Source organism: Thalassophryne amazonica, chromosome 19, assembly GCF_902500255.1.
Source record: "Thalassophryne amazonica chromosome 19, fThaAma1.1, whole genome shotgun sequence".
Classification (NCBI taxonomy): domain Eukaryota; kingdom Metazoa; phylum Chordata; class Actinopteri; order Batrachoidiformes; family Batrachoididae; genus Thalassophryne; species Thalassophryne amazonica.
In genome coordinates, this window is record NC_047121.1 from 64,033,884 (window position 1) to 64,056,845 (window position 22,962).

Below are 22,962 nucleotides of genomic sequence, written 5' to 3' on the forward strand. Positions count from 1 at the left end.
ATATCTGGGATGGTTGGCAATGCCAAGGGGGGCTTAGACTGGCCCTATTTTAGCTGGGAAAATCAGAAGACAACATGGCAAGGCATGATGAACCTTTCCTTTCAAGGAAGCCGCCTCGCTAAACTGCCGTCAGCACTATTTCAAAGGGCCGCATTGCCAGCTTTGCATGCTTGTAAGTCTGTGGCAGAATTTTTAATCACGAGTGGTGATAAGCAAGAGTAGTGGAAAATTTGCCACACACTTCCCCCCTGCAGCCGCCCCACCACCAATCTGCTGACCACAAGGGCTGCCATACTCACACCCTCATCACATTCTCTGTTTACAGGTTAGCTACAATATCCATGGTGAGCTGATATCCTGAGGCAACTGGTGCTCCATCGCTTGAGCGGACTGTCCGTTAAATGAAGGCCTGACCCAAGCTACTCACGTTTGCATGTCAAAGTGCAACGACCACATGAACTCCAAATTGATGCTGTTGTGCACTTTGCACAGAAGCTTCAGGCAGCAGTGTGTGTGTATGTGTGTGTGCGTGCGCGTGCACAGGCGTGGGCATGCCTTCACTACTAATAATGCTAATTGCAAAGATTATTTATATCTAAGTTTGTTAAAAAAAAGCACAATTTTCTTAAAAACCTGTTGAAATGAAATATGCAGTCTTGCAGATGCCAAGCACACGGCCACCAGGCTAACACTATCAGGCTAACGCTATCAGGCTTCAACACTGAACGTTCTCACCAAGTGGGACAACATTTTTACTGGTCCTACAGAAAAAGGGACATGTCTGACATCAGCAGGTAAAACGACAAGGTGAAGCTGAGTTGAATGGGCGCCAGTGGGGTGACTTCACATTAATTAAAGCTACAGGATGTAAGATTTTGTGTAATCTAGTGATGAGGTTGCAGATTTCATTATCCCATCACTGGTCACATTTTCACTTCTTTATTGACACTCCCTCGCTTGTGGTAAGCGACATGTATGATTGTCCATTTCACAAAAATGAAGGTTCTCAAACTTGTTAGCCTGTGCTAGCAACCAGTACACAGTGTATAGGGGCGCAAACAAAGATTCCTCAAATTTTTCTTCAGTCTTACAGCCGTGCTTGAAAAATATGAAAAGTGTAGTAAGTTTGGGCTGTTGTATCAACATGGCGGTGCAACATGGCGGCCTCCATGAGGGGGCCCATTCCCAAATAGATATGCAAGGCTCATTCTAAGCTCATGAAAATACATTGATTTCTTGTAACAGGTAATTTGTACACAAATTAACAATGACTATAAATGTTATATTCCATTTCTGCTCATCAACACCCCTAAATCCTACACACAGTAACTTTAACCAAAGTAGTAATTGGTCTTAGTCAAACTGTAATAAAATCAGGACAACCTCTGGTGACATAATATTTGAAGTGAGGCTCTCCTCAGCAGAAACACCTTGGCTGCAGCATCAAAGAATGAGAACGCCTTTGTTGTACGATTATAGATGGCCGACAAAGCATGCAGATATGTGCACGTGAAGTATTTCTGCAATGATATGAGTCGAGTGCGGTTTGAACGTATGTGCTCTATGTGCCACTGAAAGGGCTATTGTGGGATGTGGTTGTTCTGCGCATGCCAGTCTGCTGGACTGCAACATGCTGGGAAAGTTGTATTGCATATCAGCACATGCACCCTCTGTGCCTTTGTTCCACAAATGCTCATGACTGTCACATTGTGATCTTACAATAAGAAAGGATCATATGCACTTCCACAAACACAATGGAACAAAAAGCTATTGTACAAAATATATATCTATGTTTCTTCATGGATATCAAGCATTTTTTTCTGCACAATGTGTCTGTGTGTATTCATTTACAGTAGTGTTCAGAATAATAGTAGTGCTATGTGACTAAAAAGATTCATCCAGGTTTTGAGTATATTTCTTATTGTTACATAGGAAACAATGTACCAGTAGATTCAGTAGATTCTCACAAATCCAACAAGACCAAGCATTCATGATATGCACACTCTTAAGGCTATGAAATTGGGCTATTAGTAAAAAAAAAGTAGAAAAAGGGGTGTTCACAATAATAGTAGTGTGACATTCAGTCAGTGAGTTTGTCAATTTTGTGGAACAAACAGGTGTGAATCAGGTGTCCCCTATTTAAGGATGAAGCCAGCACCTGTTGAACATGCTTTTCTCTTTGAAAGCCTGAGGAAAATGGGACATTCAAGACATTGTTCAGAAAAACAGTGTAGTTTGATGAAAAAGTTGATTGGAGAGGGGAAAACTTATACACAGGTGCAAAAAAGTATAGGCTGTTCATCTACAATGATCTCCAATGCTTTAAAATGGACCAAAAAAAAAACAGAGACGCATGGAAGAAAATGGAAAACAACCATCAAAATGGATAGAGGAATAACCAGAATGGCAAAGGCTCACCCATTGATCAGCTCCAGGATGATCAAAGACAGTCTGGAGTTACCTGTAAGTGCTGTGACAGTTAGAAGACACCTGTGTGAAGCTAATTTATTTGCAAGAATCCCCCACAAAGTCCCTCTGTTAAATAAAAGACATGTGCAGAAGAGGTTACAATTTGCCAAAGAACACATCAACTGGCCTAAAGAGAAATAGAGGAATATTTTGTGGACTGATGAGAGTAAAATTGTTCTTTTTGGGTCCAAGGGCCGCAGACAGTTTGTGAGACGACCCCCAAACTCTGAATTCAAGCCACAGTTCACAGTGAAGACAGTGAAGCATGGTGGTGCAAGCATCATGATATGGGCATGTTTCTCTTACTATGGTGTTGGGCCTATATATCGCATACCAGGTATCATGGATCAGTTTGGATATGTCATAATACTTGAAGAGGTCATGTTGCCTTATGCTGAAGAGGACATGCCCTTGAAATGGGTGTTTCAACAAGACAATGACCCCAAGCACACTAGTAAATGAGCAAAATCTTGGTTCCAAACCAACAAAATTAATGCCTCGCAGATGTGAAGAAATCATGGAAAACTGTGGTTATACAACTAAATACTAGTTTAGAGATTCACAGGATTGCTAAAAAAGCAGTTTGAACATAACAGTTTTGTTTGTAGCGTCAACAGCAGATGCTACTATTATTGTGAACACCCCCTTTTCTACTTTTTTTACTAATCGCCCAATTTCATAGCCTTAAGAGTGTGCATATCATGAATGCTTGGTCTTGTTGGATTTGTGAGAATTTACTGAATCTACTGGTACCTTGTTTCCCATGTAACAATAAGAAATATACTCAAAACCTGGATTAATCTTTTTAGTTACATAGCACTACTATTATTCTGAACACTACTGTACATGCAGGGTGAACAAGGGAGAAAGGAAGAGACCAACTACCACTGAACAATGCGTGTAATCTCTCAATAGTATCTTGTCTTCTCCCTTGCTCTAAGCTTTGATCCGTTTCCATTGATTAGAGGAAAAACCTGTTGCCCCTGACATTTGATTCTCCTATTGATCATTTCCTCTTTTATACAGTCGAGGGAAAGTACAGCGACTCAACACGGGGTAGAAGCAGATCTTCTGTAATCAAACTGCTGATCTTTCAAGACCATTTCGACTTTAACTACTTATCGCCCCTTCAGGGTTGAACATGTTTCGGTGTCATAACGTGATACACTCACATTACTTTAAAACTGCTGATACTGTCTGGAAATTGACACATTCACACACAGTGTATTTAAAAAAATTATATCTCTAACTTCTAAGTACCTGAGTGTACAGACTTCTATGTCCAAGAAACATGCAACAGCATAAGTGTGACAGATATATATTAAACCGAAATCTGTGAGCTGCTTAAAATTTTGAGGTATTCAGGTGAATGCCAACTGCCCATATTCTCACTTTACTCCAATAATTCATTACCCTGCATGTCGGGGAAGCGGCAAGCAGGGTATTGTTTTCACTGGTGGGTCTGCGGACAAGATAACTCAAAAATGGCTGCACAGGTTTCCTTCAAATTTGTTTTGAATATTACTTGGACAGGTGTGTAGAGGTGATGAGACTTTGGAGTACTTTGGTTAAAGATCAAGGTCAAAGAAAACATGGTTGGAAAAAATATTTTTTTTGGAGGGTATATATCTCAGCAATGAAGAAGCCGAGATGTATGAGCAACAGCATATATTTATATTCTGGAGTACTTTTTTCTTTCTGGCGCTCTGACACAAACCTGCAGTCTAACCTTCACAAACAAGAAATCCGGATGATTTCAGTGCCTCGTCATCTCACCAGCTATAAGGATGCAGCAGCTGTATCGATTCAGTGTGATATAAAATATAAGCATGATTTTCTATACTGATAGGACAACATAAATTTAACATTATTATTATAAAGTGATGTTTAAGCTTACGTGTGCATAATGCATGTATGAAAAGTCTATGTAGTTGCAAAGGAGAGCATGCATGCATACATGCATGTGTTTACACAACCCAATCTCATGCCAGCTCGTGACAGCATCACGAAAAGTGAACTAATTTATTAGTTTGGGATACTGTCACGAAATGCGGCACATTTTCGTGACAGCATCACAAATTCATTTCGTGACAGTATCACGAAATGCAGGGTGGCGTGGGGGGTGTCTGTGGGGGTTAGGGTTAGGGGAAAGGGTAGGGTTACAAATGGCAAAAAAAAAACACGTAACGAAAAGTGACTCATTTCATGACGGGAGCACGTAAAAAGCATGAGACTGGGTTGGCTTGGACATGTATGTTTTGCAACAGCTTTCCTGAAGATGCACCAAATTTTTCCAACTTCACATGACATCATCAGATGTTTGATAGATTTGTCAGCGCCAGGACAGCAGAGGTCCATGCAGCAAACCACATTTCACTATCTCATCTAGTTCCTGAGATATGTTCATTAATGTGTTATATAGATGACCTCTGATTTGACAGTGTCCTTTGACCTATGACATTGTGATGTCCTGTGTTACGAGGGGATGGTCTATTGAGTTTATCCACTATGATTTACTCAAATTGCTGTTTGCATTTTGAAAATGTTGCTGCATACAGATATGGTCATTACTTCAGTCTCATTCTGCTTGCTTCACGATGAGGATAAAAAGAAAATATATGCAGATGCTGTTTGTCATGTGATCACTGAAGAATCTTCACGCCCACTTCCTCCACTAAATGCTAAAATGTGCAGTGTCAAAACACACTGTAAACTAATGTGCACTCATCCCTAGAAGCTTTTCTTTTATTATAATGCAATGAAGAGAAACCACCACACTGTTCCAAGTCTCATCCAAAGACTCCATTTGCAAAAAAGAGCAGCTTAAATGTGACCACTTCAAAGAGGAAAACAATCAACCAAAAAATAGTCTAAAAAAATCAATTAATTGATTTTGAAAATAATCATTATTTCTGCGCAGCAGTGATTGCATGTTTCCCACTGAATGATGGATAGAAGGTTAGCACTGCACTTTGTTGGACTTGTAAAGTTATAATTAGGTGATTTTCCATTGAGACACAATGTGACCTTTCTGCAGTAATGAAAGTAAGTGGCAACCTCAATCACATGAGCGGCGGCCATCTCCACACCAGGCGCATGAGCGTGGCGTTGAGCCGAAGGCTTCATAGAGCTTACAGTGGACACAAGCTGGGCGTCTATCTTTCCATTTCAACTCAGTAACAACCTAAAGTGCCGGGTGTCAAAGTAAAGTAAAAACTACATTAATCGTGACAAATACATTAAATCATTTTGAATGTAAGAGCATTTAGTTATTTGAAAAAAAAAAATCACTTAACCCTTCAATCAGTCAGTGAGTGCTGATAATAGTCACTATATCTGCCCTGATGCTGCTCATTCATTTATAGCCACAACTACATATTTTTGTAGACTCTTATTCTCTGAGATGATACATTGGCATCAATTTTTCATCATACAGTAATGCGATTACGCTGTCTTTCTGGCACTGGGGCTTAATTTGGCTACACACAGGCCGGGGGGATTCTGTTACCGTGCAGAGATCCATACAGGCTCTGACTTTGGCTTCAGGTGGTAAGTGTTCATGTGCAACTGCGTATGGAGTTTGAAAAAGATAATGGAAGGAATAATGCAGCGCTTAAAGGTGTTAATTGCGGAAAAAAAAAGTCCCACACCATGTGACAACACTACTTAGCATATGAGGACAGCAAAATAAAAACAAGAACGATGACATATTTCCTTATGGAGTTACTGGACTGATCATAGAGAAGCCGTGAATAAGCATACCACAGCTTCACCCCCCCACCACACACACAGCTTTCATTATTCATTTTTCTGCTCTTTTTCACACAACTAACAAGTGAGCGACAGAGATAGAGGGAAGCAGGCGAGAACACATCAAGTAGTGCAATGAGGTAAGGGATAGGTGTCTCGTCCCGGAAGAGGAGCCAAGCCCAGCGGCTCTCAGGGGGCCTGGTGGCAATGGGGGCTGTTTAAATGTTGCTGAATTCCCTGCTGGTGTGAGTTTTTTTTTTTTTAAAACATCCACAAAATGAGAACTGAGATGTTCAAAAAACATTTACTGGATCAATACACCTGGGGGAGCAAAGACTGTACCGATTGCGTGCTCAGGGAGCCAGCATGAACCTTTCCAGCCAGAATACTGTTACATTTCTATTACTCAGACTGCAAGATCAGCCTATTCAGCATATTTTTGTCCCCAGCTCAACTGAACATTATTTACCACTGCGTTGTTAGCACGAGGACAGAATGGCTGAGAACTGTTGTTTCAGCCGGCCACTTGAACGTATTTGTCACTCTAAACACACTATGGTGCTGAGGAAACTGTGAGACTGAAATCAGTATTTTTGATAAAGCCGACAGGTTGACAATAGTATTCCAAATGGCAAATTCCTGAGCAAATCAATGACGTATGTGTTATAATAAACAAAAATGTTCTTACTCTTCTTACCTTCTTTGAGCATCCCCACTTTGAGGCATTTCATGAAGCGACACGCCTGACATGATTTGCGTCTCCGTTTTGTGATCTCGCACTCATTTGTGGCGGGACAGCTGTATTCTATGTTCCCTGAGAAGAAGAGCAAGAAAACAGGTAAATAACAATAAACATGAAGATCCAGCACATCACACGCTAAAATTACAGAATGGTGTGTTTATGGTTGGAAGGTTAAAAAAAAACAGTGGTCTCCAAACTATTCCAGAAAGGGCCGAGAGGGTGCAGGTTTTCTTTGCAGCCACTGACTCCAGCAGGTGATTTCACTGATGAACATATCCCACCTGCTCCAAGTGATGTTAATCAGTGAAATCACCTGCTGAAGTCAGTGGCTGCAAAGAAAACCTGCACCCTCTCGGCCCTTTCTGGAATAGTTTGGAGACCACTGAAATAAAAGATCACCAACTGCTGCTGTGGTGCCCTTATTCCTAAAAGTGTTCCAGGTAAATGATGTGTGGGCAGACTGAGCACCTTCCAAGTGTAAATGTGTATATCAACAGGATACACAGTACTTTAAAATAATAACATTCCTCCAAATGTAATATATGAAGTTAAAAACAATTTCTAGTATTTATGGACAAATGAAAGTATTTGGGATTAAACCATCGGAAGATGCCTTAAAGACAGTAACAGACATCATCTGCCCACCTGTAAAAACTGTCAGATAGAGGTCAAACCCCTTATTTCAATGATGAAAAAGGCCCAAAGGACAAAATTAGGAGATTTCTGCCTCTCATGCTTCAACAGCTTGCACTAGTATCATGTGATGCCTTGCTGTCAGACACCAGAGCACTGGTCTGGTTTTCCTCCATCTAGACCTGAACTTTATTCCAATGTGCATTAGGGTGGTCCCGAAAAACAGAATTCAACTTTTTTCAAGGTGATTCATCATTTTTTGGTTCCTTTAAGTATAACAATAAATTTCAAGGGATTTGAAAAATATTAACCACTGCCGCCTGGCCCCTGCTTTATGTGATGTGTGAGTGACAATTTGAGTTATGGACTGGACACGTTAGTTCAATAGTGGCAGATTTGGTCTCATCTGCGTCTGGTGGCATTTTTGAGGCATTCAACATCAACATGGACTTCCTCATCAAGGACCCCTAAGAGTGGGAGGACAACCCAGCATTCCAGTTGTCACAGCAGGTCCTGGATAACGTTGCTGCTGTCAGTGATTTTGCTGAGCGAGCAGCTGCACTTATCCAGGATTACAATCACAACCTAATGAAGGATGAACAGCAGTGCCGATACCTGCTGCAAGTTGTTGAGTGGCATCGACGTCAGTTCCCAGAAGCGAAGAAAATCAGAGCCAAACGCCACTCCCCATGACTGTTTGTTTTCACCAAATAGGTGGACAGTGACATGTAATACTTTTTAAAAAATCTCTCTTTTATGGTCAGTTAAAGGAGAAAGGATTGTTGTTTTAATTTGTATTTCATTTGTGAACAGGTACATTACTATGGCTGGTTTGCGCTAATATGCTCAACAATTGCAATTTCCACCCCGCATGCGGCAGTGGTTAGAACAGTCGTATCGAAATAAAATTTTGCACAAAACATTTTCTCATCAACATGAACAATTTTATCAGGAAGCACCTTAAGAAAGTCACATTTTTTTACTGGCATACTGTAGAGGACCACCCTAATGTGCATGTTCAATGAAATCTGGATCATAACGATGAGATCTTGACCACTAGTGTCCTCATTTAATATGACAAGCTATTTTATCTCAGTGCTGACTATGGTACCATGGGACCAATTAGACAATGGTCCCAATGCTCTACCTGTAGAGCAGGTAGATAAGTGGGAGTCCCGGTCATGACGCCTGCCTGTATTCTTGGACAAGACTACAGTCTCCCAGTCCCAGCTGTAAATGGATACCTGCCTTGGCAGGAGAAGTAACCTGCATCAGACTGGCATCCCATCTAGCGGGAGTCACAGACTCTCATCTGCTTCATGATACAGTAGTATTCTTGGATAAGCCCTGGCAATAATGGCTCTCGGGACCCACGTTGGACTTACCTCTTCCACTGACTACTGACTTTTTTGACAAGAGAAATAAATATACAAAAATGTTTTCCAGCTTTCAGAAAAAAGTATTCACTATCTTAAAGCCCATTCTTGGCAATAATCTTCAATACCAGATTGAATATAATGAATGATGCTTCACCACCAAGGCGGCTGATTTAACTCACAGTTGTTGTTAAAATAAATTAAAATAAATAAAACTTCTACCAAACTTGGTTGAATGATCAAGTTCATTAAGTGGAAGCACCTATTATATTTTGATGTTCTGGATCAAAATGTGATTCTAAGTGCTGCTTTTTTCAACTTTTTTTTTTACATGTTTGTAATCATTTGCATTTTGAAGAATTTCACAAATATTTTCATTAAGTATCCAAGAAAAATGGCAAAATGACCCATCTTGTAGAGAGGAGGAACCCATTAAATTTTAATACTGATCAGAATCCAGATGGGGATTCTCAGTAATTGCTTTACATTCTATTACACAGCAAGACAATCAATTTCTAAAAAACTAATACACTGATTGATAAAAGCTGTCAGTCATACATCACTTGACAAACAATTCGAAAGTGCAATTTTGTGCAGATCCTAATTCTCATTGCAGTGAAATGCGGAGCCAGACACGGGTGATGTGTATGGAGTTGTGTTGTGAGAAACAGGACTACACACATTCTGCATGTTATTAATTCCAGTTAAAATACATGATTGTTTGACTGGCTGTGATCTTTTTGGAATCAAGGAGTGCGTAGAAGGTAGCACTTAACATCAGCGAGGAGTCGGAGCATTTGGGTTTGTGATTGCTCTGGATCAAGACTTAAGTTCTGAGATTTCAATGACTTTCTGGACTCAGCCCTTAGAAATGTATCTGTATGCAGTGAAAGTGTTGAACTTGTAGAGACATTCACGTATCACTGTACTGTCATTCACGTCTCTGAGAATGAGAGACACCCAGGAAGAGTTTATGGACTCATGAGGTCGCTGGACAAAGGTGTTCGGTGATGCCGATACCTTTGCAGGAGAACAAAAGTCTAAGTCTGTAGGGTCCTTGTGTTTCCTGTCTTACTGCACTCAAAAAATGGCTCTTTGGATGAACTCAATTCAATTATGTGCAGGATTTCCATCTAATAAATATATGTAGTCCAAACTTAAATAAAGCACATCCATGCAAGATAATGTAATTTAATTTAGTTGGGACTACATATATTTATTAGATGGAATCCAATCCAATAAGTTAGTTTTTTGAGTGTATCACTAAAACAAATAACTCACTGGATGAAGTCAATCAATTAAATTATGGGCAAGATTTCCGTCTAATAAATATAAAATTCCTCCGCACGTCTGTCTCAATGTGCCGAAAAAGTGCTGATGTCCACGTCTTCCGCAATTCCTGTGCTAGTCAGAGGACGTACCGGATAAAACACAGCGTCCAGTTTGGAAATGAACGGCACATTCCACTGTTACAGGAGTTTTTGTCATGGAAAGAGGAGTGGAGGAATTCCGCACGTCGCCGTGGAGCCGCATGGCGCAAAGCAACACCGTGATGAAGCCTCACAGGACATGTTCTGGCATGTCCAGCTCATCCACAATTTCTTGGTTAGTCACATGACTGAAAACCCACCGACAGCCGTCTGAAAGCCATCTCAAAGCCGTCCTGTGAGACCAACATGGAGGTGGTTTTGTCCCGTGCCATGAACAGCATGGTGGTGCATCTGTCCGCTTTTCTTTCCATGAAAAAAACTCCTTTAACAGTGGAATGTGCCGAAAAAGTGCTGATGTCCACGCCTTTTTCCTTTTTTTGTGGAAGTCAGACGACGTCCCGGATCAACAAAGCCTTCACGTTGGAAATGATCTGATTGATTCAACCTGTCGATCGGCGCTGGGAGCGCAGCGCACTCTCAGCAGTTGTGGGCTGTCCTTAAAGCGGCAGTAACACTCCTTAATCTGTGTAATCCCCACAAAATCGTCCCTGAAAGCCATATTAATTTTCCGAACGGTGTCCACCTGGAGGTCTCTCACAGTTTCTGGAAAAAATTTGATGCAGCAAAGCTCCAAATCGTTCAGACATTTATTCGCAATAAAAAAACGACGAGAGGGGTGGACCACTGCTCACACAAAGCCTGCTCACAGGCGAATGACGCAACCGACAGGCGTGAAAAAACTCACGCATGCGCACGAAGGTTCAAGCTTGGCTGATGCAAACATGATTCAAATCCATATGGTTTTTGCAAAAAATAAAAAGGTCCGATACTTTTTGGACAGACCTCGTATATGTTGTCCCAACTAAATTAAATTACATTATCTTGCATGGATGTTCTTTATTTGCGTTGGGGCAACATGTATTTATTAGCTGGACATCCTGCTCATAATTGAATTGAGTTCATCCAATGCATCAGTTTTTTGAGTGTGTATAGGCCGATCTGCTCTGTGTAAGCCTGATCCCGTCAGATCTCAGAAGCTAAGCAGTGCAGGACCTGGTTAGTACTTGGATGGGAGACCTCTTGGAACACCAGCAGCTGTGTGTATTTCTCCAGGTAAAACTGGAGTTGCATCAGGAAGGGCATCCGGCGTAAAACATGCCAAATATCAGTGCGGATCTGGTTGTATCTGCTGTGGCGACCCCGAACACAAAACAGGAGCAGCCGAATGGACAACAACAACACAGGTGTTTGACTTCGATGCTAACCAGTGACCTAAGACAATGACTTTGGTACTTGGTCTCTTCTGAGGATCATTGGATACCACTGTAATGACTTTGTGTCATATGAACAATTACTTAGGGAGACTCAGATGAGTAGTATCTCTCACATTGTGAGGGAACGACAGCTACAACACTTTCGCTATGTTGTGCGATTGGTTGGGGATGATCCAGCAAAGGTTCAGTGTTGAGGACCACAGTGGCTGGAGAAGACCAAGGGCTAAGCATCACCTAGCTGTGTGGCAAATAGATGGTTATTTTCAAGAGGTGGGAATGAACCAGTTGTATGCCTGAGTGGCTGCCATCCAGGACCTAAGACAGTTCCATAGTATGGTATTCCAGACCTGATGTGTTTGACTTTGGTTGAGGTATATGCTCTCTGAGTGGCCTTTGAGTTCACTTGGCTTCCAGTAGCATAACATCTATCAGCAAAGGTGGTGGTGGGGGGAGCATGTAGCATGGTAGAAAAAGGGGTAAGGGGTGGTGTAGTAGTGGTAATGTCACAGTAGTCCTTTAGGACCCATCTGTTAATGCCACCCTAGTCCAAAACAAAATTGTCCTCATTAATTCTGGTCATGTCCCCTCTGGGCTCGGGGCACAAGCCATGTTCCCCTGTGCTCACTGGGGCCTGCTTCTGCCTCAATAGCAGGCTGCTGGCCCTGACCACTTTACATAATACTCTAGCAGACCAAAACCTGTTGTTACCACTGTCGCCATTGTTGACTATTTACATAGAGTACCGGCAAGAGGCCTTATGAATTATTCATCTGCAGCGGCGTCTGATTCTAGGATGGCGCAATGAAAAAGTTTCATTGCTACACAATAAAAGAGTCGGTTGTGCTCTACTCTAGCATTAGCAATAGAAAGGACAGGGTATGTGAGGCAATTCCTCCGCTTCTGTCTGATTCCCTACATTTTACTGTATTCAGGGGTTTTCAATAAAGGGTTTCAATATAATGGTCACTTGAGCCGAGGAATTTAAATTATGCTCATCTTGAATGGGCTTTGAGCTTTAAAGCTTTTGACATTGGTATTCTGTAAACTTTTCTTTTAACCTCGGATTCATTTCTATTGACCACACAGCAGAGTTGAGGAATTAGAAATTGTATTAAATCATCCACTCATGTCAAAATATGGTGTGTCAATGAATATACTTTACCAGATGCACATTCATCATCCTTTCAATAAACTTTATGGACCATATTTTATTTTATTTTTTTATTTTTTTTGCATTAAAAAACAAATCTAAAAAACAGAGATTGCTTCCCAGCGCTGGCCCTCTTTAATTCTGCTCAGAAACAACAGGAAGCTATGTAATATTCTGCTAGCGTTCTTCCACCAGCCTTCCAACACCCTTTGACAACTTATGCAATTATGTTAACATTATTGGACAGATCAAGTGGAGGGTCCCAAGATGTTATAAATAATTAGAAATTCCTCGTTATATCTGGGTTAGAAATCATTATGCTAATTCTCTTCATCTCTTTGGGATTGGGGTAAATAAAAGTGTGAGGGATGCGGCTGATGAGCTCTGATTGTCTTTGCACTGACTGTTTTCTTTGTTGTCATAGCAGAACCAGACCATAATAATCCACACCATTTCCCAGACGCTGGGTGGGCTTAATCAGTGCTGCTCTGTGCCGGAATCAATTCACAGAGATCTTTGGAATTACATTGGCATATGCGATAGTATTCAATCAACAATTTGATGAGAGTTAAGATACAACAAAACACACATGCATATTGACTGGAGAACGAAAGATTCAGGTGTGTTTGTTGGTTGTCACTTCATATCTTCATTCAAAAAATCCAAAAAAAAGAAATCCGTGGCTGGCTCAGGTGCATGCTGTTGCTGGTTTGCTTGCTAAACCAAACAAGACACAGCTGACCCTGTGTGTCCCCGGGGACAGTTTGTTTACAGGGTATCTTTTTCTCCCCCTCCTTTTCAGAGGTGTAGAGGACACGTGAGTGTAACACACCTGGAGGCCAACTAAGAGTGTGAGTCCTTTGTTAAGATATTACACTTCAGAAACAAAAAGAAATGCAAGCTCACGCCTGCCGGCGCTACTCTGTCCACCTGTCCTCTCAAGTCTCGTGTTCGTTTGATGTTCTGTCAGACGGGTTAAGTTGTAGCTCAAAGAGGGAAGAGGGGTAGATTATAACTCGTTTTTCACCTCTGCATTTAGCTTCTGTTTAAGAGAGGGACTCTTCAGGGTCACTGTATAATAAAATCCCACTTCACAGCGAGCTCAGTTTTGCTGATCTAAAATGACAATGTCAAAAACATGAGGGATGACCCAAACGTGAAGAAAATGGCAGATCTGGCAACAAAATGCAAAAAGCAAAAAAAAAAAAAAAAAAAAAATTGTGAGCTTGAAGTTTATTGCGATAAACTGATTAACACAAAACAGAAAATATGTGACTGTAAAAATAAAAATTATATATCTTTTTATTTTCTATTTTATTTATTTTCATTTATATAGCGACAAATCACCACAAGGTTGCCTCAAGGCGCTTCACACAAGTAAGGTCTAACCTTACCAACCCCCAGAGCAACAGTGGTAAGGAAAAAGTCCCTCTGAGGAAGAAACCTCAAGCAGACCAGACTCAAAGGGGTGACCCTCTGCTTGGACCATGCTGCAGACACAAATTACAAAACAATTCACAAAACGAACATACAGGATTTATATAGTTTTATCTAAAAAACAAAACTATATAAATTTTATTTATATAACTATATAAAATTTATTTACCCCAGTCCCAAAGACATGAAGAGAATTAGCATAATGATTTCTAACCCAGATATAAGGCAATCACCTTAGTATTTCTTCTGTTTTTCTTGTTGCTTAATGCTGACAAATTATACTTAATTTTTCTGATGCCTGATTTTATTTTTTCTCTCTGTTTGAGATGCGGCTCCATCCAGAGATGGGGGTGGTATCTTCTTCTGCAAGCCTCTCATCCTGCGCACTGGCATGGATGCCCAAAATTTCCTTTATATTTGTTTTGTAAATTGTGTTGGTAGCATGGCCCAAGCAGAGGGTCACTCCTTTGAGTCTGCTCTGCTTGAGGTTTCTTCCTCAAATCATCAGTGGGAGTTTTTCCTTACCGCTGTCACCTGTGTGCTTGCTCTAGGGGTTGGTAAGGTTAGACCTTACTTGTGTGAAGCACCTTGAGGAAACTTTGTTGTGATTTGGTGCTATATAAATGAAAATAAATTGAAATAAATTAAAATAGAATTCAAATTAAATTGCATTATGCTCACTTACAAAAAATGCAAATGTCTGTCATTGTTAAACTAAATTCTTCAAATAATGTGTCAATACAGATAAGCATATGATTCATGCACTCATGAATCAACAGGCCCAACATTCACATGTTGGGCCTGAAAAAATTGTATATTTCTATAATGGACTCATTTCTCCTTGATGGAGAAATAAAGCATTTATAACTTAACCAAAATGTAATGTATTGATATTAATCAAACTAGAATAAAGGGACATGACATTATGAACCTGTACAGAAAATAAACATCAGCAATGATTCTGACTGATTTACTAATTAATTAAAATGTGATATTTGGAAATTATTCATTTCAACTTGTGATAAACTGGCTTCAAACTGATGCACACAAGTACAGACCTATTTGAAGTTTTTCAATTTCCTCTCATGTCTTGACCTGGTTTAAGCCAACACAAGATCATTCTGGAGTGGTTTAAAAACCTTCTACACTAAACAAAGTGTGTGCAACAAAACAAGACAAATATCAGATAAACTCATCTTCTGTATAACTTTGGATTTTGGATTTTTGGGTAAACAGGGATCTGAACAACTGTGCTTTTTCTGGTGTTCTATTAATCAAGTAACTGATCAAAAATGACAAATTATTTGAAAATAAACTTGGTCATTGCAGTCCTAAAGCAGGAATAGAAATTAATTTTAGATTAGTTTAATGTGGCGATACACTACATGATACTATGTCATATCGTTGCATAGAAAACACATGTATAGGTGAGTTTCCATTCCTCTACAAATTGCACAACTTGAAGAAGCAAACTAAAAATATGCATAACGGAAAAAGCATATTTTGAAAAGAACTTAAATATCAGACAAACCTTTTTACACTCACTTACTTTCAGGCAATTTGAAAAAGCCGTCCATCGCTATTGTGTTTTGTCGACATTCTGAAACTATTGCTTAATTTTTGTGGAACTCTATAATGGAAATGCAGCTACAGCAATGCAGCAACATATTGTATAAGAACTGCAGAATAACATTACACTGTGTGTCCTGACCTTATATGCTCCATGCAGCAAAGGAGAAGGGGGAGTGGGCAAACTGTGTAACAGGTTGTGGTCTATCACGGTGTGATAGAGAGAAAAATGTACATACTTATTGATCCCACATTTTACTTTTGACTGCAGCTTGGTCACTCAGGGCTGACACAACAGTTTTCCACCAGATGCCTTTTCTGATAGAAATCCAGTTCTACGGGGACAAATGTGAACAGCTCCTGGTGTTCCTAAAGCAATGTCCCAGCCAAGTACTAATCAGGGCCTCCTCTGCTTAATTTCTGAGCTCTTACAGGATCAGGTGTGCACAGAGTGGTATGGCTGCCTGCATTTTACTGCACTGAACATTCAAAATTCTACTGCAAATCTACAAAACACAACTTGTTCCCAACCCTATGCATTCTTTTTCTTTCTTTCAGCTGCTCTGTTGGTTGTCTCAACCTCACACAAATTCTTTATGGAAGTCCAGTGGACCTACAACACTTCATTATTCAGTGACAGGTGAGTGTGTCATGACATCTGTGTCATCAAGTGCAGATGTGTAGTGTGTGTGTGTGTGTGCATGAGCTGTCTGCCTGTATGCATGCATGCCTCTCTGCCAATAATAACACATATGCAAGACCAGGCAGTACGGCTGCAGATGCAGTCTCATCTCATGAACATACACAATGCTACTGCAGCTACACCACATATGTTGCAATATAAAATGTGTTTTTCTCATCCTGCTGTAATGCTGATTAATTCAAATCCCATCATCGTGTGATGTATATAGCTGGCTTTCATCTTTCACCTACAATGTGTAATGATCCTTTATCCGGTGCATATATCCTGGTCTTGTTTAGCGATTAGGCACCATATCTTCAAACGGTATGTCAGATTTGACGTGTGTTACCAGTCACAACTGAGGTCTAACACTGGTTGTGTCGGTACAGTACTTGACAAGAATAGTAAGGTGAATTTAAAACCCCTTTTCCACTTGCATTAAAACTGGTCTGTCTTTTTACAACATTATGTTCTTCCATTTTGGGGGAACAGAAGACACTGCTGATATGAACAATGTTCAGCCCCATGCCTGACCTCGTATCATGCAAGAACATTATCCTCAGCCAAAGTGAGAGAAAAATGCTAAATAAATCCCACAGCATATATTATACTTGAATACTGAAACTTCATAGAAAGTGACACTGTAGTACCACAACAGTGTTGTGTAACCTTTTAGACTGATATATTTGGAACAAGTGTCCTGATTGGGAGAGTTCTATACAACACTGAAATAAGGGAATGGCTGTCTGTATGAGCTGCTCACTCATTCTTTCTCTTCCTCAAGTTATATCACAAAACATCCTCTACGACACTGGTTTTCAAACTGCGGGTTTTGACAGACCCTGCAGTGGGTCTGTAATCAACCACTTCTGCAGCGGTTGTTCTTGAAGCTTGAAGAAACGCAGCAGTGCTCCAATCCGCTGCTTCCTTTTCATAAGCGGCAAGTCTGCTTCTTAACCCCTCTCAAAGCCATTTAAAATGTCAATCGTGAGTCACTTTTGTGCAGATTAAAGTCACTAACTGGGACTTTTGTGTTGTTGCGGGCAAGAAAGGAGAATCGCCCTCTGTTCTGTTTGCACAGCTCCCAACGCTACGCCTCTCTCTGCCAAGTCAAGTTAGAGCCCAGTCGGAATTAATAACTTCAAAGTGAATCGCCATTTTAAATCATATGACACCTCTTTCCAAACGTTGTAACACAGACAACAAACTACAACAGACTAAAACATTTTTTTGTCTTCCTAAAATGAGATGTCCTGTGTTCTTTATGAATTACATTGATGTTGACGTGCAGCACAGCCAGCTGTAAGAGCTCAGCTCAGAGGTATGGAGTGACATTTGTGCCATTAATGTCTGAAAGGAAATACTTGTGAGGAAAAACTACAGATTTTTTATTTTTATTTTTATTTATGTCCAGAGATCAAGGATCCAGTGACCAATTTCATATTTATTTACTTTAAGACTCAATAAAATGTATAGCCTACATAACCTGTATAGCCTACTTTTAGTACACAGAAAATTGACAAGAGGTATTGACAAGGGAATCGATAAGGAATCAAAATAAAATCCTATCATATTATGTTAAAATGTGTTAGTTATGCCAAAGACATTTAAAAACACACAAAGATGTTTAAATGTTTTAAAAAATGATGTTTAAAATATGACAAAAGGTAAAAATAGAAGAATAGAAAGTTCTTTTATACACGATTAAAATGTTTACAAAGGCTGTAAAATGTGTAAATGCATAGACAGTTCCTTAAAAACGCACAAATACTTTTTAAATGTGTTTAAGATGTGTTAAAGAATAAAAAGAAACACACAAAGATGTTGAAATTGTGTGTATGTGTGTCGGTGGTGAAAGAGGGGGCAGCTACTCATTTGTTCTCTGGGGGGGGGGGGGCTCACTGACAAACCAAAACTGGACTCCTCTGTCCTGTATCTCCTGTAACTTCTTAATCTGTTTGTTTCTCTGTAAACCTGAGCTTTGTTTGTTTTTATGGACATTTTAATTAATGAACAGGTAAAACTTTGTTATTCTGCCATCTTTTCCCTTTCAGATTTCTGCATTTAGATTCACATTTATGAACTTTATGGTTCGGACAAAATTTAAATTTATTGTGAAAACATGTTGTCCCCAATCTTATATTGTTTTATATTTGTCATGTAATTTCAGAGATGCATCCAAAATATGTTGGAACAGACTTATGCTGGCCTCACGTTGATCGCAGAATCACCATCATTCCAGTCATTATAGCAGAATTACTGTCAGTAGGTGACAACTGTCATTTTGTCATTGTATTGCGAAGGCTTTGCGTTGGTCCGTCCATCTGTCTGTCTGTGCTCAGCATGACCAGTCCTATTACTGCCAGAGTCTTCAAATTCACAGAGAACATTCTTAAGACACAGACTTTGGACAAGTTCGAATGGCTAACCTTGACTTATTTTAAGAGGTATTTTAAGATGTTAAAACATCACATTCAGTTTCATATTTTTATGCTATGAATCATGCAAATCTGTTTTTTGTTTGTTTGTACATTTTTTGAGGGGTGGGGGTAACAGCCAATCAGAATAGAGTGACACCGTGATGTCACTGGCTGGTCTCTCTGGCACTCCAAAACTGCTTTGTTTATGTGCAAATATAACATGTTTCTCATATTATTATGTAAAAGCTAGCATGTGTGAAACAAAGGAATTCAGCCGAAAGGGCTGGACCACATCTCACTCAAGGCCTGCCCACAGGGAAATGACATCACCGACACGCGTGAAAAAACTCACGCATGCGCACGAGGGTTCAAGCATGATTGGTGTAATCGCATGTCAATCAAATCCATATAGTTTTTTTTTTTTATATAAAACTGCCGGTTAGTTTTATAAGATACCTCGTACACTTCTAAAAACACTTCTAAAACTGAAAACACTGTTTTTGGAACCTGATAACACCTCTGGAGTGACTTACAAGACATTTTGTAGACGTTAGCGCCCACGCTAACTTCTGCTAACTCAAAGTCAAAGGCTAGGACCAAAAGTTATATTGGATCGGTTCCCACTGACCAATAGCGTTAGAGCTTATTGCCAACAGCTAGCCAATCAGAGCGCGGCATACGAAGGTCAGGAACTAGCTGACGGACGCTGGCTGAAAAAATGACAACAAACATGTCAACAACAGCAGAAAATCGTCTACCAGTGAGGTTTGCTGAGTTCACAGAGGAGGAACTGGTGGAAATATTGAATTCCAAGGATGCCAAAAACACTAAGAAGGTAGACAAGCACGCTACTGACGTTTTAGAAGCATTCATCGCATCAGAATCAATCATATGCTGTTCACAACAAAATAAATTGATCTAATTTACTTGACTCTTTGTTGTTTGCTTAATTTGGGAGGGGGGTGGAGAACATAACAATTGATGGATGGCAAGTCGTCCAACATAGAGAAATATTGGATTCAATATTGGATTCAAATATTGGCCGAGTCCAATATAACTTTTCTTCATCCAATATTTCTCTATGTTGGACTCCTTACCATCCATTATTTGTATTATATATATATATATATATATATATCAGAATACAGAAATGATATGTGAAGATACGTGAAAGCTAAAGTGGAAGTGTCAAATTTCAATAACCTAGATTGTTTTCAGTAAATCTGACAAGTTCTGCATGGGAATGGAGATTTATAAATGAAGGACATGAGCAGAAGCCCTTTGAACTCAACCAACACGTGAGGGTTTATCTCAGTTTAGAAAGGTTATGGTATGTTAGCAATAACAATACACAGCGAAAGGAGAAGAATAAGATTTCCCTCCATCTTCTCTTGATAAGTATGTGTCTCAATCTATTTTATGGCTTTTCAGGACCCATGCCAGGGCATAGAGGGAAAAGTCAGGTCTTGTAAGTAAATTACAGTAAAAAAAAAGCAGGTATTTCTCATCAAAATCTAAACTGACTTTTACAGGCTTACTGTCAAGGTCTATTACTTCATATAAAGAGGGCCACAGAGTTCAGCTGGTTCCAAGCAATTTTACACGTGCGTTCAGAATGGGAAGAAAACTTGGTTCAATAAGAGATTTATTTTTTTTGATTGGTAGGGCAGGTGGGGGGTATGATTTGGAAGGAAATGGGAGCAGGGGTATTTCTAGGATTAATGGCGATCCATGTTGACATTAATTTGGGCCCAGTCTTGACTAATGTAACTATCTCCAACCAGGAGATCAAGGGGCTTTTCAGGGGATGAATAGGTGACAGAAGATGGATTTTCCTTTCCTTTTTACTGAAAAGGTAGAGGCATACACTCAGGGTGGGTACTGAAACCCAATATTAAAAAGGCCCTGGGGTTAAATTATTAAAGATCAGAGTAGCTAGAAGTGCCGATGCTAATGGTATTGCTTTCAGTACTGGAGAAATTAAGAAAATGAATTGACACATTCTCGCTATTAGCAAATCCCTTGTTTTCCACTTAGGGTTGCCACAACAAACCCAATGCAGATTTGCATATTACACCGGATGCCCTGTCTGACACAACTCCACATCACATACAGAATGGACAAAGGTGGGGTTTGAGCGGGAACCTTCTGCACTGGAAACAAGCGGACAAACCGCTTGGCCACCACCTCTGCTCATGCATTTTTGCTATTGACTATCCAAAATAGAGCTCTCTTTCTCTCTCTCTCTCTCTCTCTCTCTCTCTCTCTCTCTCTTTCTTTCTCTCTCTCTCTCTAGGCATGTGTGTGGGGAGTGGGGCAGTTCACTCTTTCTCACGAGTGCACACGTGTGCTGCATGCAGATAAAAAATAATATCCAAATTAGTTTATCTCCATGAGAGCTGTTCAGGTTACCTGCTCTGATATGCACACAAGAAGTACACACTGGTGCAAAGCCCACTCAATCTCACAGTAGTTCGTGATGGCATTACGAAAACTAAATTAATCTATGGTTCATGATACCATCATGAAAATGGGGCTCTTTTTGTGATGGGGCACAAATTCATTTTGTGACGAGGGCACGAAATTAGGGGTGACACGAGGGGTCTGAGGGGTTATGGTTAGGGTTAGGGGAAGGGGCAGACCTATGTTATGCTATGGTTAGAGTTATGAAAAGGGGTTGGATTAGAAATAGTAAAATAAAATTTAAAAAAAAAGCATCACGAAAATGTGTGAAAGCCTGGTCATTATTTATTTACTTGAGAAGTGATAGCTGTGCATCTGGTGTGTTTGTTCCAGAGGTGGGATGACGTCACCATCAAGTCACTCTCAAGTCATGAATCAGCAAGACCCAAGTCAAGTCTCAAGTCATAATGACCACCAATTGTTTGCAAGCTGACTTGAGACTTGGTTTGTGACTTGCGGATTGATGACTTGAGAATGACTTGGTGGTTTGTTCACAGCTTTCTTATTTCATGTTCTTTGGTCATAATAAATATTAAACAACTCCATCTCCTTATATAAACAAATCTCATCAGAATAGGGCTAAACTCAGTAATGTTTCAATGATATACACTGTTATTGTGGTGTGTGGGACAGTGCTTTATATCAAAGCAAAAGTACCACTAAGAATACCGTTTAAGTACCTGACCAATAATCAGTACCAATAACCAGTAGAACTGTTAAAAACTCAATGATACTCATCCCTTGGCTTCCACTGAAGAATTGGAGGAGACCAGATGAAATGGAAAATTAACTTTTCACAAAGCTGTGCCAAGATATTGCACTGAAATTTACTAGGGGTGGTCCAATCCAAAATTCAGATTGGTATCAGTCCAACATTGGCTAAATTTACTGGATGGGATATTGTAAATTAATAAAATAAAATCCAATAAAATCCATCCAGATGAATACTTATATTTCCAGTTTAGTCATTTTAAGGCAAGGAAAACACTACTGGATTGGTACCATATCGGCAGTGTCTGAAATTTCCCGTATTGGTATCATATTGGACCTGGAAAACGTGGTATCGTGACATCCCTAAAATTTACAGTATATATATATGTATATATAATTTAAAAAGTATAAAGAGAATTTAGCTATCAGGGAACTGCTGCTGCGGCATGAGAGAAGGTGAGCACAGGGCAATAAAGGAACTGTCATGTACACGGCTAACAATAACTTAGCATGCTGTTTGCCATAAGTGCTACAGAACAATATGATAAAGGGCTGGAAAAGACAGGTCCTTTGTTTTCTTCTCATTAGAGTGGGCCGTCTCACACTCCACCCTTGACTGCCTCATTTTTCCTTTAATTAATCAGTTCTCATCAACGGCACTCTTGCATTCTTTCAAGGGCTATACATCCTGCTTTCTTGCTGCATTCATTTTCATCCAGCAATGCTGCATGTGTTTCTTTTATCATTTTGGAAGGCATTCACCTCCCCCAAAAAGTCCCCGCGTCCTCCTGCCGTCTCTGCCCGGGACCCCGGTCTGATTATTATGCCATTAAGCCTCTCCTCCTTTCGTCTGAAA

The 22,962-nt window shown here is 40.0% G+C and overlaps 1 protein-coding gene across 9 annotated transcripts in view; it reads right to left on the reverse strand.

The window, feature by feature from the left end:
- Positions 1-22,962, reverse strand: part of esrrb (estrogen-related receptor beta) — a 215,168-nt gene that overhangs the window by 46,214 nt on the left and 145,992 nt on the right. For 8 of the 9 annotated variants that reach the window (XM_034159550.1, XM_034159547.1, XM_034159546.1 and 5 more), the window contains one exon: positions 6,908-7,033. In XM_034159550.1, coding sequence (XP_034015441.1) covers positions 6,908-7,033 — 126 coding nt within the window. The remainder of the gene's footprint in view (positions 1-6,907; positions 7,034-22,962) is intronic. The other variant, XM_034159548.1, reaches the window with a different exon arrangement.